This window comes from Sciurus carolinensis, chromosome 8 (assembly GCF_902686445.1).
Source record: "Sciurus carolinensis chromosome 8, mSciCar1.2, whole genome shotgun sequence".
Taxonomy (NCBI): Eukaryota; Metazoa; Chordata; class Mammalia; order Rodentia; family Sciuridae; genus Sciurus; species Sciurus carolinensis.
The window spans coordinates 31,886,841-31,902,057 of NC_062220.1; the positions used below are offsets into that span (position 1 = coordinate 31,886,841).

Below are 15,217 nucleotides of genomic sequence, written 5' to 3' on the forward strand. Positions count from 1 at the left end.
AATTATGAAGACAGGGAGATAGGAATGAGAATATGTAAAATGACAAAGGATAATGGACTATTTAATAGGTAGAGGGAGGAACAAAGAATGATACTTTATTGTAATTTTTTAGTATTGTCCATAAGCATCTCATAAGTTCATTGAATCCTGGGCATCTTCAATATTGCAGAATTAAATCTGAAAATCCAACCCATGAAGCAAGGGCTAAATGCATAGAGATCCTCTATACCCTGGTACCATATGTATCCATAGAGCTGTAGGGGGTGGTGGAGGCTACCAGCCTCCTTACCCATTCGTTTTAAAGGAAAATAGTTTTTATGTCTTTCACAACAAGAAGTAAATTTATACTGGTTTTGTGGTTCGGTGGTAGAGCACTTGCCTAGCACATGTGAGGCACTGAGTTCCATCCTCAACACCACATAAGAACAAATAAATGAAATAAGCTATTATGTCCATCTACAACTAAAAAAAGTATTTAAAAAAATGTGAATTTATGCATTTCTACTTTCTTCATTTTCTTAGGTAAAACATTTAATATCTATTTAATCAATTTTAATGGGGAAACATACATTTTATTTTAAAATATTTCATATATAAAAGGGTACCTGATTTAAGTAGCTATTTCTTTGTTGTAAAAGATTTATTTTGTGGTAATTCTTAAATAAGGGAAACTGATAACACATTTAACTTTGAATTAAAGTAGTATGCAGTAGTGAATTATATTTGCCACTCTTTGGTGTAAAAGATTAATGAGAAAGTCCTTTTCAGGATGGAACTGGAGAATATCATGTTAAGTGAAATAAGCCAGTCCCCAAAAACCAAAGGTTGAATATTCTTTCTGATATGTGGATGCTAACCCATAACAAGGGAGGGTAGAAGGGGAAGTATAGAAGTTCATTGGATTAGACAAAGGGGAGTGATGGGAAGTGGGGGATAAGAATAGGAAAGACAGTAGAATGAATCAGACATAACTTTCCTAAGCTTATATGTGAATACACAACCAGTGTAACTCCACATCATGTTCAACCATGAATGGGATCAAAATTGTAATGGATTGTATGCTATGTCAAAATACACCCTACTGTCATGTACATCTAAAAGCAACAAAAAATAAAGTGTCCTATTCAAAAACTACCCTTCAGATGCATACAGTTCAGATTTCAAGTTCTCAAAATTATTCCTTCTGTACTAATGAATTCACGTCAGTCATTGGGTAAGATCATTTGTCTTCATAATGTATGGAATATTTAAATTGTATAATCTGACATTAATTCAATCTCTTTCAGGGAAAACAGGAGAAGTACTAGACACTAAATATTTTGACATGTGGGGAGGAGGTACGTGTGAATAATGTATAACTCTGTTCTGTTGCTGACAGTGACTGAATCACCTCAATGTAATGTAGCCCATTAATGAGAGAAAAATGGTACCACTTGTGTGCTAGTTCATTTGCTTCTCTATCTTTTCACTAAATGTCCAGGTGTACTTTAATAATCAAATTGTATAGTTTATTTCTTGTTAGAAAAACAGTTGTGTGTAATTGAAAAAAATAACATAAAAATCAAGATTTTTTAAAAAGAATCTGAGTTCTGTTTTCTACAGGACAACTAATTCAAAGCCCTGGGCTCCTTGAGGTTTCTGTCTGAAATTAGAAACAATAAATTAAAGATCAACATTAACGATTTAAACATTTTTAACTGAATCAATTTGTTTACGTATAATTTTCAGTCTCAAAAATAAATCATTAAGTAGGCACCTTCAACATATACAGATATATCAGGTTTTAGAAAAGCATTAATCTCATTAATTCTTCCTATTTCTATCTTTGAGTACCATTAAAGTACATGAATACTCAAGGAATAGATTTTCTTTCTAATTCACTGGACTTTGAGCAATACCAAAATATTTTTCCCTTTTGTATTTGGAAGTTGTTCAAGGAGTGGGAAGAAGACACCAGCATGCAGAGGCAAGGAACTGCCTAGCTTGAAGAAGAACGATACCCAAAAGAAAAGGTTTCTTCTTCAAGTTGGAAGGAAGGCCAACGCTGGTTTATCTTTTGGTTCTTTAAGTTGGTTTCCACTTCCCCATCCCACTTATATATTCCCTAGAAACCAACAGCTGCTAGGCTTCCTTAAATTTTATATTGAGAATTTTCAAACAATTCAGCTTATATAGCATTTCTTATAAAATAAGATCTGTGTATTATTTATTTCTTAAATAAGGTTTGAAGAATGTTTTACAGCTGTCAAAACTGTGTAAACTTAAAACATTGCCATCAGTTTTAGATTCTAAAGGCATAATTGGTCTTAGCAAAATGTGTTATGTAGAAACACTTTTAGAAAGCTGTTGTAGATGTCAGTAGTGTGACAGAAAGCTCTGGTTGTCCTCACTCTTCTCATCGCAGGAAGATGAATTCCTCTGAAAACATTCTCCCAGTTAAGAAATAGTTGCAGTTTGCTGCCATCTTTGCATTTAATGGGAGTAATTTGTTAGCTGCTTTGTTTATTCCATCTTTTCTGAATTGAAAATGCTATTATTGTTACATATAATCAGAGAAAATCTTTGAATCTTTGCTGTGGGGAAAAAAAAAAAATTGAGTAAATGTGAAGTAACCTAGCTTTGAAGTAGTATTAGGTTTGGGGGCTGTAAGGAAACCTGACCTTGTAGACAACTCCATGTGTGGGGTGATTTACAGTACTTGACTTTCTATCTGGCATCACCAGTCTGTAGTCGTTGTGGAACGATATCAAGGTGGTCGTAATATTTACTATAATTAATTTAGCTTTTAGTGATACCCTACATTCCTTGCCCCAGCTTATTGCAAAAGATAGAGGTAGAAAATTCTTGAAATCTGTGTGTGTTTATAGATGTTTTTAAAAATTATAGATCTCTTTGAGAATTGGATGAAAGCAATGTATCTTCTTTCAGAAAAAGTGCCTATACAAACAATTTTACATATATTCAGGGAGTCCATGAACTGCTCTCCTGCCCAAGTTTACCCATGGATCTCATCAGAATCAGGCTTTCCCTAGACACAGTTGTTCATATCTGAGTGATACCTTTCACTTTTTAAGTTATGACTCTGAGTTGGATCTTCCTCAGCCCCAGGATATCAGTACAAAAGACACAGGATAAATCAGGACTGGAAAATTGTACACTGATGGTGGGATCATATTAAGGGACAAACCTGACAGTTTTTAAACTTTGTAAGATTTGTTTCCCTTTTAGGTTACTTTTTATTAGAAATTCTTGTTTTACGGATACTTCATGTTTTACAATATTAATTCTAGGGATTATTTCTGATGGTTACTCAGTCATTTAAAAAGAAAAACCCCAACCTCTCTTTTTCTTCAGATGTGGCACCATTTATTGAGTTTCTGAAGGCCATACAAGATGGAACAATAGTCTTAATGGGAACATATGATGATGGAGCAACCAAGTATGTAAACAAAATCTTACCCAACTTGTTGGGGTTCTAATTTATAATTATAAAAGCAACACATTTTCTTTGAAAAAAAAAATGTGTTAAACAGAACAAGGTAATCCAATTACCAGATTAATTAACACTGTCAGGATTTTTAAAGTCTGTTTTCTTCCTATCTTTCTGCATCATGTATGTATTGTGAAATTAGAATCTCATTGTTCATAATTTTTTTAGTACTTTCTTTTATATTCTGTTTAATGTTATATCATTTTCCCTGGCATTAGTATTCTTCAGTGCCATTTTTTATTACTTGTCAACAGTTCATCTTGTGGGCTTACCTTTTTTTAAGTTCCCACATTATTGCCTAATTTTTCTTCTTACAAATAACATTGTGACAAACATCCTTTTACAGGATTTTTTTTTTTTTTTTCCTTTTTTGTACCTTGGATCACATCCTGAGGATAAATCCCTAGAAGTGGATTAATGGTTCAAGATAGCGTCATGATATATTTTTCATAAAATGTAATAGGTGCTAGTTTTATAACTTGTTTCATAAAATCATGTACATTGTAAAATTTTAGAAAATACAGAAAAACAAAGTTTAAGTTACATAGTTCATCTCACCAGAAAGGATACTCATAATATTTTAGTTTCCATTCCAGATGACCTAAGGCACTTGTTTTCTTCATTTTAAATATTTAGAATGATTTTATTTATAATTGATCTTCCCACCTAGTGAATATTTTTTCATGTTGCTGAATATTCTTCATAACTAAATTATTTATGTCATAGTTTTTAAACCTGTGTCATGATTTATAATCTGTTTAATTAGGATTCCTACTGGACTGTAGATAATTTCCAATTTTTATATTTAGCAAAATGCATTATCTTTAAATTTTTTGGAATAATTCATTGTATTTCCTTATAATATATCTTGAAGTAAGATTGTTGAATTAAAAGATGTGCATATTTTATTAAATAAGATTTTTAAAAATTTGTGCCAAATTTATATTTTTCTCAGAACTTATGAATTTTTTTTAAAGTTCTAATTCTGTAAGCTTTTTTGTTTGTTTGTTTTTCCAATAGGTTTTTGAAAAGATATTTTGCCTTTCAAAAGAACATGCCGCCTTTGATTATTTGTGAGATTAAAATTTTTTCCTGGCAAGATTTTTTTGGTGTTTTCTTTTTGAAATTGTATTTTGATCATTCACATTAACCCATATTTCCTATTTATCAAGATATTAACCATTCATGTTAAATTTTTTTTTTTTTTTGTATATCACTTGTTCATAGTTTTGTAAATTTATGGTGCCTTCGGACTTTAATCTTAAGGTTAATTGTCAGGTAGTTGAGTCTGTGAATTTCTCTTTTTAGTTTCTTTGCATTTTTTTTTTGAAATAGAGACATATTTTTCATCTCCAAATTTGATATTTAGTATATTTTTCTCTTCCCATGATTTTACCATTGTTCTGTATTTCTAAAAATCCATTTGGAAGATCCTGTGTAACTAGGGCCTTATGTTGACTTGACTTTGTGTCTAGAATTTCTGTTCTTTTGACTTATTTTTTTCTGTTTCCAAAGATACTATTTCAATTGTTTTATAATTGTGTAAAGGGCAAGTGTACTCTTGACTGCCTTGTAGGGCTAAGCTCCCCTAACATTATTCTTTTAAAAAACTTTGAGATTATTTCTGAGAATAAAAAAAACCATTTATATATTTTAATTAAAAAAATCTTGAAAACTATAAGATTCACATGGAATATGGCATGTCTATTTATTGATTTCTTTAGAACGTAGTATATGGTTACATTATTGCAGATAGAAAGTTAAAAAATAGTACCACTTTATGAGGGAATCTAAACTGAAGTCATTTCATAAACATTGTGCTTTTTATCTGGCTCAACTAAGGTTACATTACAGCTGTAAACTGAAGATCAATGTAAAATTGGCAAATTGAACCATTTCCATGTATCTGAATAGGACCACACAGGATGTAATTAGACTTTCCTTATCAAAAAACCAAGTAACTTGCTCTTTACTTTGGCTCTTTTAGCATTAAATCCCCCTTTCTAACTAGACCCACATGACCTTTCTTCTGGGCTATATTCTTTTGTTATTATACCTGTTTGGAATCAGAACAGTTGTTCTCCTTAACCTATTAATCTATTAATATTCTAATAATGAATTGTAGCCTAACTGGAAGTTTTCAGTGTAGATGCCTGAGATTAAGAAGGAACCTTAAGGGGGCTGGGGAGATAGCTCAGCTGGTAGAGTGCTTACCTCGTAAGCACAAGGCCCTGAGTTCGATCCCCAGTACCGCAAAAAAAAAAAAAAAAAGAAAAAAAAAGAAGGAACCTTAAGCCAGGTACAGTGTCATACTTGGGGATGTGGCTCAGTGGTCAAGTCCTGAGTTCAATCCCTGGTACCATACCACCACCACACCCATCCACCCCCCCAACAAAACAAAACAAAACAAAACAAAACAAAAAAACAAGAAGGAACCTTAAAAGCTATCTGAAATAGCACCCAAAACCTGGGCAAGATTCCCTGAAGTTCTCTGTAAATATCCCTACTCTCATACCCATGCCATTTTTCATGCAGCTTCCCTATCTGAAACAAACAAAACTAACGCAGATTCATAGAGAAGTGCTGTGCTCCAGGGTGGGCTCTCTTTAAATTCTGCCTGATTGTCCTGAACGTGGGTAAGTGGAACAACAGAACAATAAGTATGTTCTCCCAGTCATTTGATACTCCAGGTATTTAAAGCTAATTGATGTTTACTGTTCTCTTTTCCAGGCTCTGTACACAGAGCTCCTTTAACCTTTTATCATGTTAGGTTTCTGATTCTACTTACACTCCAGGCTACATTTCTTGGGCATTCTTTAGTTGATCATTGTCTCTTTTAAAAATGAGTGTCCCAAATTAAACACAGTGTTCCAGATGTGGTCTGGCCAGTGCAGAGTACAGTGGAGATGATCTCTTGCTCTGCTTTAGAGATCACATTTCTTTGAATATTCATGTAGACTATTAGTTTTCTTTAAATAATCACATCACATTTTTGGCTCATGAGTTTTTGGTCAAGTTAAATTCTAGGATCTGTTCATTTGATCTTAGGCTTTTTTGTTAACTATTGCCAAGTCAGGTCTTTCTCTCCGTTCAGAACTTGGTTTTGTTAATTTAAATGAAGGACTTGATATTCATTTATTCTTGTTAAATTTAATTTTGCTGATTTGGGCTCTATTGGTCTTGATTCTGACATTTGTCCTATGAGGTTTCCATGATCCAGGCTTTGTACTCTCTCCAAAGTCATTTTTATGTCTAAATATAAGTCCCTGACAAAAATGTTTATTAAGAGCAGTGTGCCTCCTCCAAGGGATTCATCTGGTAATGAACTATAGAAACTACTTTCTAGTATACCTCAAGAAGCGTATTATCCAGTTGCAGTTTTGTTATTTTATTTATAGGGTCTGTTTTTCGAGACTATCAGATGCTCAGTTGAAATTCATGGATGATGCTAATTACAGTACCCTATGTACTGCATAGCCGAAATAACCGAAATGTCATTTTCTTGACTTTACTTAATTCCTCTCTCCTTCCCACTACACATTTTCTTTCCTTCTTTTATTTTAATGCTCATAAGATTTCGTCATTGTCTTCCCTTGTAGAATTGTGATGGGAATTGGAACCATTGTTTCTAAAATTTTCCTTGCATTTTTTGAAAAACTGGAACTTTTGACTTTTTATGTCTCAGCATCTTCATTTTTCCATCTTGTAATATAATTGACACTACCTCAAATATTATTTTAACACAAGTTCCTGTAGAACCTAAGTGTGTCCCTTATGTGGGCTTGGAGGCTTAGATCTACTTTAAAGCACTTACATAGACATTGTTGAGCTGCTCTTCTCTATTTATGTTGATTAAAGAATGTGTACCTCTCTGGACATAGTCGTGCTTTGTCATGATGGTATTGTGTCATTCTTGTGAAACAGTGGAACCCTTCATTACACTGAGTAGCAAAAGTTCTGTGGTAGTTTTGAGAGTCATATCTTGTTCTGAGCATTATAGGTCTTCCTGACAGTAGTAAAAACTTTGTTCTAAGTAATGTGGTTTGCATTGCATTTTTTAAAATGTGACTTTTTTTTAAGTTTGAACCCATCACAATACCCTCCTTTATAGTAGCACTAATTTAGAAACTATTTCCTTTTTTCTGGCATTGTTAGCAATTATATGGTGAAAATTATTAGGGTTTTTGGTGTGTGTGAGTGTGTGTGTGTGTATGTGATTCTCTCACAGGCATTTCTAATCTGAACTTCCTGTAACAAGTTGTCTTTCAAGTCTGGGCTAGATGGTGTGTTCTTCAGACTGCTGAGTTAGTATGGTAATGCTCCGAACACTTCTATTTCCCTACTGGTTCTTTCCCATTAATCAGAATTGAGCCCAAAATAACAGTTCTCTTTGTTGCTTTCTGAGCCTCAAAAAAGGAGACATTGGCTTGGCTCGATGGTGGGACCGTGGGACTGTCACACATACTTTCTTTCCCAGCAAGGACTGCAGCAGAACCAGATCCCATCATGGGTCCCCATTTCCACCCTGGTGTCCTGGGTTTTTTACTGGGGGTTTGACATGTAGGGACCATCTACCTAAACTATTCCCAAATTCCAAACAAGACAAAAAGTAGGCATTCAGCATAAACTACATTGTTTGTGCACACAGGCCTAAGGAATCATTCTCTTTAGTTCTGAAAAGAATGGGAGCCTTCCTCATCCAGACGCCAGCCAAGACCAATCCAGTTATCAGGCCTTTCTAAGGATGGAAACCGCAGGTCTGCTGTGTTAATACTCTCTTGAACAGGAACTCATGGAAACACATGGAAAGAGATTAGTAGAGTGAAAACAAAAAGCTAAATCTTCACATTTATTCTATATCTCAGGCTAAATTCATTTATATAGATTATAATGATGACTTATGGAATTATGAAAATAGCCAGTTACAGAGGTAACAATGACGAACTGCCCTTCAGTTTGTTTCTTAGTTCGTGCAGATGCTTAACTAAGAAAGATTTTACTTACTTTTTGCAGGGGCCAGACCTGCATTTGCATGAGCACGTACTTTGGCAGCAGTTTTGTGTGTAAAGCAATCACTTATCATTTGTGAACTTAACATTCATAATTTAAACTATTTATGAACAGCCCTAAAGGCCTGTGAGATGGCAATTTGTAATTCTGAGGTGTAAATGTGAGTGGAGTCCAGGGCTCTTTGCCCAGAGAACCTACTGTGTACCCTCTGCATTTCAGTACTATTTATTCTTGTTATGGCAGTAAAACTCATGTACTAGGGTTACAAGTACAAAGTTTTGAGAATGTAGCCAGACAACAGAACATCTGCATGAACTATATCAGTGGAATTTGAGTCTTCCAGATCCATGACATACATTCTAACACTATTTGGAAACAAGAAAACAGAGTTCAGGCAGTACTTTCAGGGAGTTTCTCTCTAATCAAAAGTTGTTTATCAGGGGAGCAAACAAATGGAAAGTGATACCTAATTCATGTAAGGATGGTCACAGGAAACAAATCTTAGGGAGAAAATGAGAGAGCCCCTGTACATGATTTCATATGAATGTCTCCTCTCCAGAGACTTAAGATGTCACTAGTTATTTTTACACAGAGACATCACATCTTTTTGGTTTACTCGGTTATAATGTATCACTTGATACAGAGTTGAGTCTGAAAGGCTAAAGATTTCAGGGGCTGTCCCTTGTTTTCTCACTGCTTCTAGTACACTCCTTCAGGTGGGTAACAGTTCCCATGCTGTGGTCAGAATCCCTGTATTGCTCCATGGATGTGGTTTGCATAAGTTTAAAAACTGAGTCATGTTTGTAGTTCTTTCTTGTTTTATGATTTCAAAACATAAATCATCCCTTTTATCCTAAGTTAAATGAGAGCTGTGCCTAGTATTTCTTTCACTAATATACTAAAAGAGCTAACAGATATTAGCACAGTATGTTTTTTGCCATTTGCAAGTATGACACACCCTGTCCCACATTTTAGTAGAACAAACTTTTCAAATTGACCTAGAAGAGCTGCTTATGGGTCCATGTGCTATAGGATAGGACTGCATATCAAATAACCTGTTCAGGTGACCCTTAATTACCTTTTTGTTCTGTTTATAGCTGTACAACTAGCATTTATCTGTTTTTTTTCTCCCCCTTGAGAGATAAGGGAAAGAGATTGATAACCAACACCCCCCAACCCAAATTTTAACTAGTAATTTTGACTACTAATTTCCTTAGTGACTAGCTTGCTACCACCCCTCCTCTTTCTGGTAGTTAATATTTTCATTTTTATTACATAGCTAAAATAATGATCTATAATCTCTGTTCAAAATTTGCCTTGTTTAAAATAAAACACTGCTAAAAACATCCAGAGTTCTGTCAGCATTTACCTTTATTCCATTCCCATGTAACTTATAAAGGGTTTAGCGGAGATTCAAAGTGATAATTAATTTTACAAAGATATTGTGTTGCTGAAAACCTTGGATTAAACAAGGTAGGCATCTACTAAGACTTACTAAGATAAATGTAATTAAAATAATTAAATGAAGATAAATTTATATGTCTGAAATATGGACATCTGAAAGGTACTTCCTAGTAGAATAAATTTAATGTTAATTGCTAGAATTCATATTTTTTGTCACTAAAGAATTCAAGTAGAAATGTGATTCTATGAAAAAAATTTTTTTTTTAATTTTCTTGCTTAAGCCTATGCATTTTCATTTTACTTCATGTTAGTCAAATGTTGTGGGTGAATCTGTGCTAAATGCAGTGCCCTGTGTTTATTGTTGTATTCTTTCTCTTTAAGACTCAATGATGAGGCACGACGGCTCATTGCTGAATTGGGAAGCACATCTATAACTAGTCTTGGTTTTAGAGACAATTGGGTCTTCTGTGGTGGGAAGGGCATTAAGACAAAAAGTCCTTTTGAACAGGTGAGTATCTTAGACTTTCATAATCAATGGACAAAAGCAAATTGTGTAAAACCTTCCAGTATATATTCCCATCCAGTTATTGAAAATTAGATAAAGCAATTATTAAATATACCCAGATATTTTCATTAAGTTCTTGATAAGCTGTTATTTGAAATAACCATGACACTTTTTAAGTTTCAAAATTTAAAAACAAATCGTGTATGGGTTTACTTTGTGGTTTTTTCTTACATAACGGTTCATTGGAATAGGATGACTTTTAAGCCTTTTAGGAAGCCTTAGTTATTAAGAATTTTAATTAAGCTTTAGATATTAGAATCAGTTAAGTTTGGAAATATTATAGAACTTAATAGAATGTAAACTTTACTATTGAACACATGATCCTTTAAAAACATCTGCAGTGTTTCTTTTTTTCAGCTATGTTTTGAGGGTTGGCTATGTATGTGCCAGACCCCAGGAGTTGCTCATTTAATATCTTGGTCAGTAATTTATATGACCTTATTATTGACATGAATGTTACTGAAATGAGTGAATAAAGTATGTTTTTGCAAATCAGGTCACAAAGGTTTTTTAAACTGTATATTATTACTGTGTTCCAATAGCACATAAAGAACAATAAGGATACAAATAAATATGAAGGATGGCCTGAAGTTGTAGAAATGGAAGGATGCATCCCACAGAAACAAGACTGAAGGAAATGTGGAGAAAACTGAAGGAAACGCACTTTCAATATTAATGGGAGACTCAAAGAAGAAACTATGTGTAAATATTTTAAGAGCATGCAGCCATCTTGGTGTGTGCATGAGCATTATCTCTTTTGATATAAGGATTATTTATTGCTAACGTAAATAAATGTCTTTGTAAATAGTCCTCATGGGCAAATCACTGAACCATTTTTAAGCACATTTCCTTTGAAGTACAATGTTTAGACTGCTATGATAATACACATCAATTCTAAAAGTATATTCAGTGAGTTACTGATCAGATTGTGAAAAATATATCCATATATATGTGGTTGCTGTGAAAATTGGTCATGGAATAATATGGCTTTTATGGAGGAGATTTTGTTTATAAATATATGTGTAGGTATGTATCTGGCCTTGTGATGACATTATCTTTTAAAGTCAAAAGAGATTTGGCTAGTTGTATGTGCAATGTCACCTTATAGTCCATTTCTCCTGATGTTCCTGTTATTCTTTATTTTCCCTTCTGAAGAAACTGAGAAATAAAATTTTGGATATGAAAACTTATATCACATTTGTGAAAAGCACAACAAATTCTTTAATGCACACAGCAAAAAGTCATTATGTAAATGTAGGTGGCCTTCAGGACCACAGCTTCTGAGTTTTGTGTTCGTGATGTCAAAAACTTGATCTTGTGTAAGCTATTTAGAGAGAAGCTGGAGGTGGAAACTCCACAAACCTGAGAACCAGGCCAAGTCCCCTCCCTGACCTAATTAGGTCATTTAGCACAGCTAAAACAGTATATTTAGAGCAATACAGGTATATATTTTCCTTATTTGTTATTGGCATTGACAAGTGGTTTGTAAAGGGGCATGCTTTAGTATCATAATTTTGACTTATAAACCAAGAAATTCATTTTGTATTTACTTCATCTAACTTCATAATGGCAATTATTGTCCAAAGCTGCAGTGGCATATTTAGAAAAGTCCTAATTACTCAATAGACTGATAACATTTTTTAAAATAATTTTATTTGACCTAAAATGACTTTATTCCCAATTCTACATAAAAATATAGGAGATCTCACTTTTTCCTTAACTAAAGATGTTTACTAAATTACTTAGTTTTGTTTTATTTTGCTTTCATTTTTCTAGGGCATTAAATACCTATTATGTCTGAAGTATCATAAACTGGAACATAAATAAATTTAATGATCAAACTGTCTTTCACAATATAAGGCAGCACTTAAATTTTGACTCTAAATTTTAGATGGCTTGTATAAAAACAACCTATGAGCAGTATTTGTTATTTTGCTGTAAGTTGGATGTGTTCTGGATATTTCATAACTATTGATAAACTTTGGGGTACTATTTCTTCCCTCCAACTGAATGTAATTCATAAGTAAATGCACCTTATGTGTTTAAACAATTTTTGTAAACTTTTTAGATTTTTGGTGCTTATATACTCAATCACATTCAGCATGTATATTTTGACATTTAAAATACTTTCCCTCAATTCTGTAAGTTAAAAGAATAGCTATTTTACAGTTCCAGGGATTGTACAATAAATGTTGCAGTTTTTTTTAAATAATGAAAATAAATACATCTTGTTTTACACATGAATTTTTTTTATTATCTGGCAAAGTAATATACTATGAAACTTCACATTAAGGTTTTTTGAAGTATTTATTGTACTGCTTAACATGCAAATAAATTAAGTCAGTGCTGTGGTTAAACAGCAAAGGATATATCATAATATGTATAGAACTTAAATATCTAGATGCCAGGACACCCCTTTGATTTTAAAGATTGTAAAAGGATGACTTTTGCTGATGCAAAAATGAAGTGTCAAGAGACGGGGTTAAGGTTAGTTATGTAACTGCTTTGGTGCAGTATGTTTTTGTTTGACTTCTATCTTGTATAGATTGTGCCAACTTGACTTTGGAAGCAATAATTTTACTACATTTTATTTCCAGATCTCTTTAAAGTCAGCATTATAAGTAAAACAATGCTCATTTAACATTAATAACTTTCTTTATTAAAGTAGAAATTTGACGTCGACATTTCAATAGTTTACATGTATTTAAGGGCTGTGGATGCATATTTTTATTTGTAATCACAGATGATTTCCTAGGACAAATGTATTATCATGTGAATGTTAAAATAGAGTAAAAAAGGAAATAGAAAATAAGTGATATTTGGAAAATTAAAGAAAAATTGAGCCAGTCTTCATATTCCTGACTTTAATTTGATTAAAGTGAAATTTATTGTGTTTTCTATATTGTATTTGTTTTTCAATGAATCAGCTAATGTTTTATAATTTTATGATAGCTGAAAATTCATTTAGCCTGTATTTTACTTTATGCTTTTAAAGTTTACACAGATTATAAATAACTTGACCAAAAAATTACAATTTTATTTTTTGATCCTCACTACTGCTTTTTAAATGAAAGAATGAGAAGTGTTTTGTGTTCAGTGAGTAGATGGTTAAAAGTAGATAAGGATTTAGAAGACATCTTTGAAATACATATGAAAAGGAAAAATTGTTGTTCTGGTAGAAAATTTACCACTTCTCAGTAATTATAACCTCTTGGATAGCAGTAAAAGACATGTAAATTTAAAGATGTAGAATAAAGGAACAAATTTCATTTTTTATAAAGCATTCCTAATGAGGATGCTTTTCCTGTCTCTTATCAAGACAACTTTCCTACCATATACGTGTTTCTTGATTGTCACATGTCAATAGTCAGTTTCCACCCACCTTAAGGCTCCTCTTTTTAACTATTTTGATCCTCTCCTATAGCTTGCTTTGTTGCAGTCCCCTTCCTTGAGGTTCCACTTAAATCAAGGCTAAATAAGAGTATGGAGCAGGCAGGCTTGCTCAGGGCCTGACAGTCTGCTGTTGCTAGGTGGCATGAGGGGAGCCAGCAGCAAGATGAAAACCCCTCCAAGGAATCTAAGAGGCCTTCCTCCACTATCATCTTGCTCCAATCCTCTGAACATTTGGGTATCTGTTCTGTGGGTGGTCAGAAGGAAAAGGGGTTGGCCAACCTTTAATGTTAGAGACAGAGGAGATGTTTCTCTTGGGTTTGTCCCATGGCAGTTTATAGCATGGGGAACACAATCTTCTCAGTACAGCTAGTTCACACGTACAACTTGGTGCCATTACTGAAATCACTGTTCAGCTGTGCATAAATTATGCTGACCTAGAGTGCATTGAATTTTGAAAGAACAAGTCAAGGCCAAATTTATAAAAGATGTTCCCTTTTGTCAGGGAAAATTAAATTTATGTACCTGCAAGTTTATAATGCTCCATAACGGTGCATATTCCTTTCCCTTGGTAGCCAAAGAGAAAAGGAGGCTAAAACCTTAAAAGAGAGGGAATTCTGTGGTGAGACAGTGTAGCATTCCCGTTAGGAACACAGATCTGCCTGTGGATGCTTATGTGTTTCACTGGTTATGACAGGACAACCTTGAGAAAGTTCCCATGCCTGTAAAACAGGGATTGTACTAATGTGTGTGTGGTTCCTACAAAGCAACTCCCACAAAGTACTCAATAAATGCATCTTCTAGTATTACAGTTGCAATAAGCTCTGTCTCCTGCAGGCTAGTAACAATTTAGCCCAAAAAAAGTTAACAAGCCAGCCTCTCTAGCTTTCCAGATCCATCCTATCAAGCCAGAAAGGCACTTTTCAGTGCACTGGGCAGTGAGATCATAGGACAGGATGCACTTATTCAGCAGAGGTCGTCCTTGACTTTCAGGCCTCTAACTTTGATTACCTACCCTTTCATCCATTACACCCTGACACCAAACTCCCCTTCATGCACAGAATTCAAGCTTTTGTGTATCTGCAGGCAGTTAGCATTTCAAACGTTCCCCTGTTGGCCTGGCCTCTGGAAGGGAAAATTGTGTGACTTCAGCCAAAGAGGTAAGGAGCCTTGCTGACTCCTCCTCATAGCAGCGGCTGGTTAAGGAGCCTCACAGTGGAGCACAGACTTGGACCCCTCTTCCCAATAATCTAACCATCCATCCCAGCTCTAACTAGGTGACAGAGTGGGGCACTGGTCAAAGCAGGGAAGATATTGGGACTCAGTTGTATCCCTTTGCACACAAGCATTCTCTTTCT

General features: G+C 34.0%; 1 protein-coding gene across 1 annotated transcript in view; it reads left to right on the forward strand.

Moving 5' to 3' along the window:
- Window positions 1–12,707, forward strand: part of Fam3c (FAM3 metabolism regulating signaling molecule C) — a 44,655-nt gene extending 31,948 nt beyond the window's left edge. The window contains exons 7-10 of the mRNA XM_047561441.1: window positions 1,287–1,337; window positions 3,355–3,439; window positions 10,286–10,412; window positions 11,012–12,707. Coding sequence (XP_047417397.1) covers window positions 1,287–1,337; window positions 3,355–3,439; window positions 10,286–10,412; window positions 11,012–11,101 — 353 coding nt within the window. The 3' untranslated portion in view covers window positions 11,102–12,707. The remainder of the gene's footprint in view (window positions 1–1,286; window positions 1,338–3,354; window positions 3,440–10,285; window positions 10,413–11,011) is intronic.
- The last annotated feature ends 2,510 nt before the right edge of the window (window positions 12,708–15,217 follow it).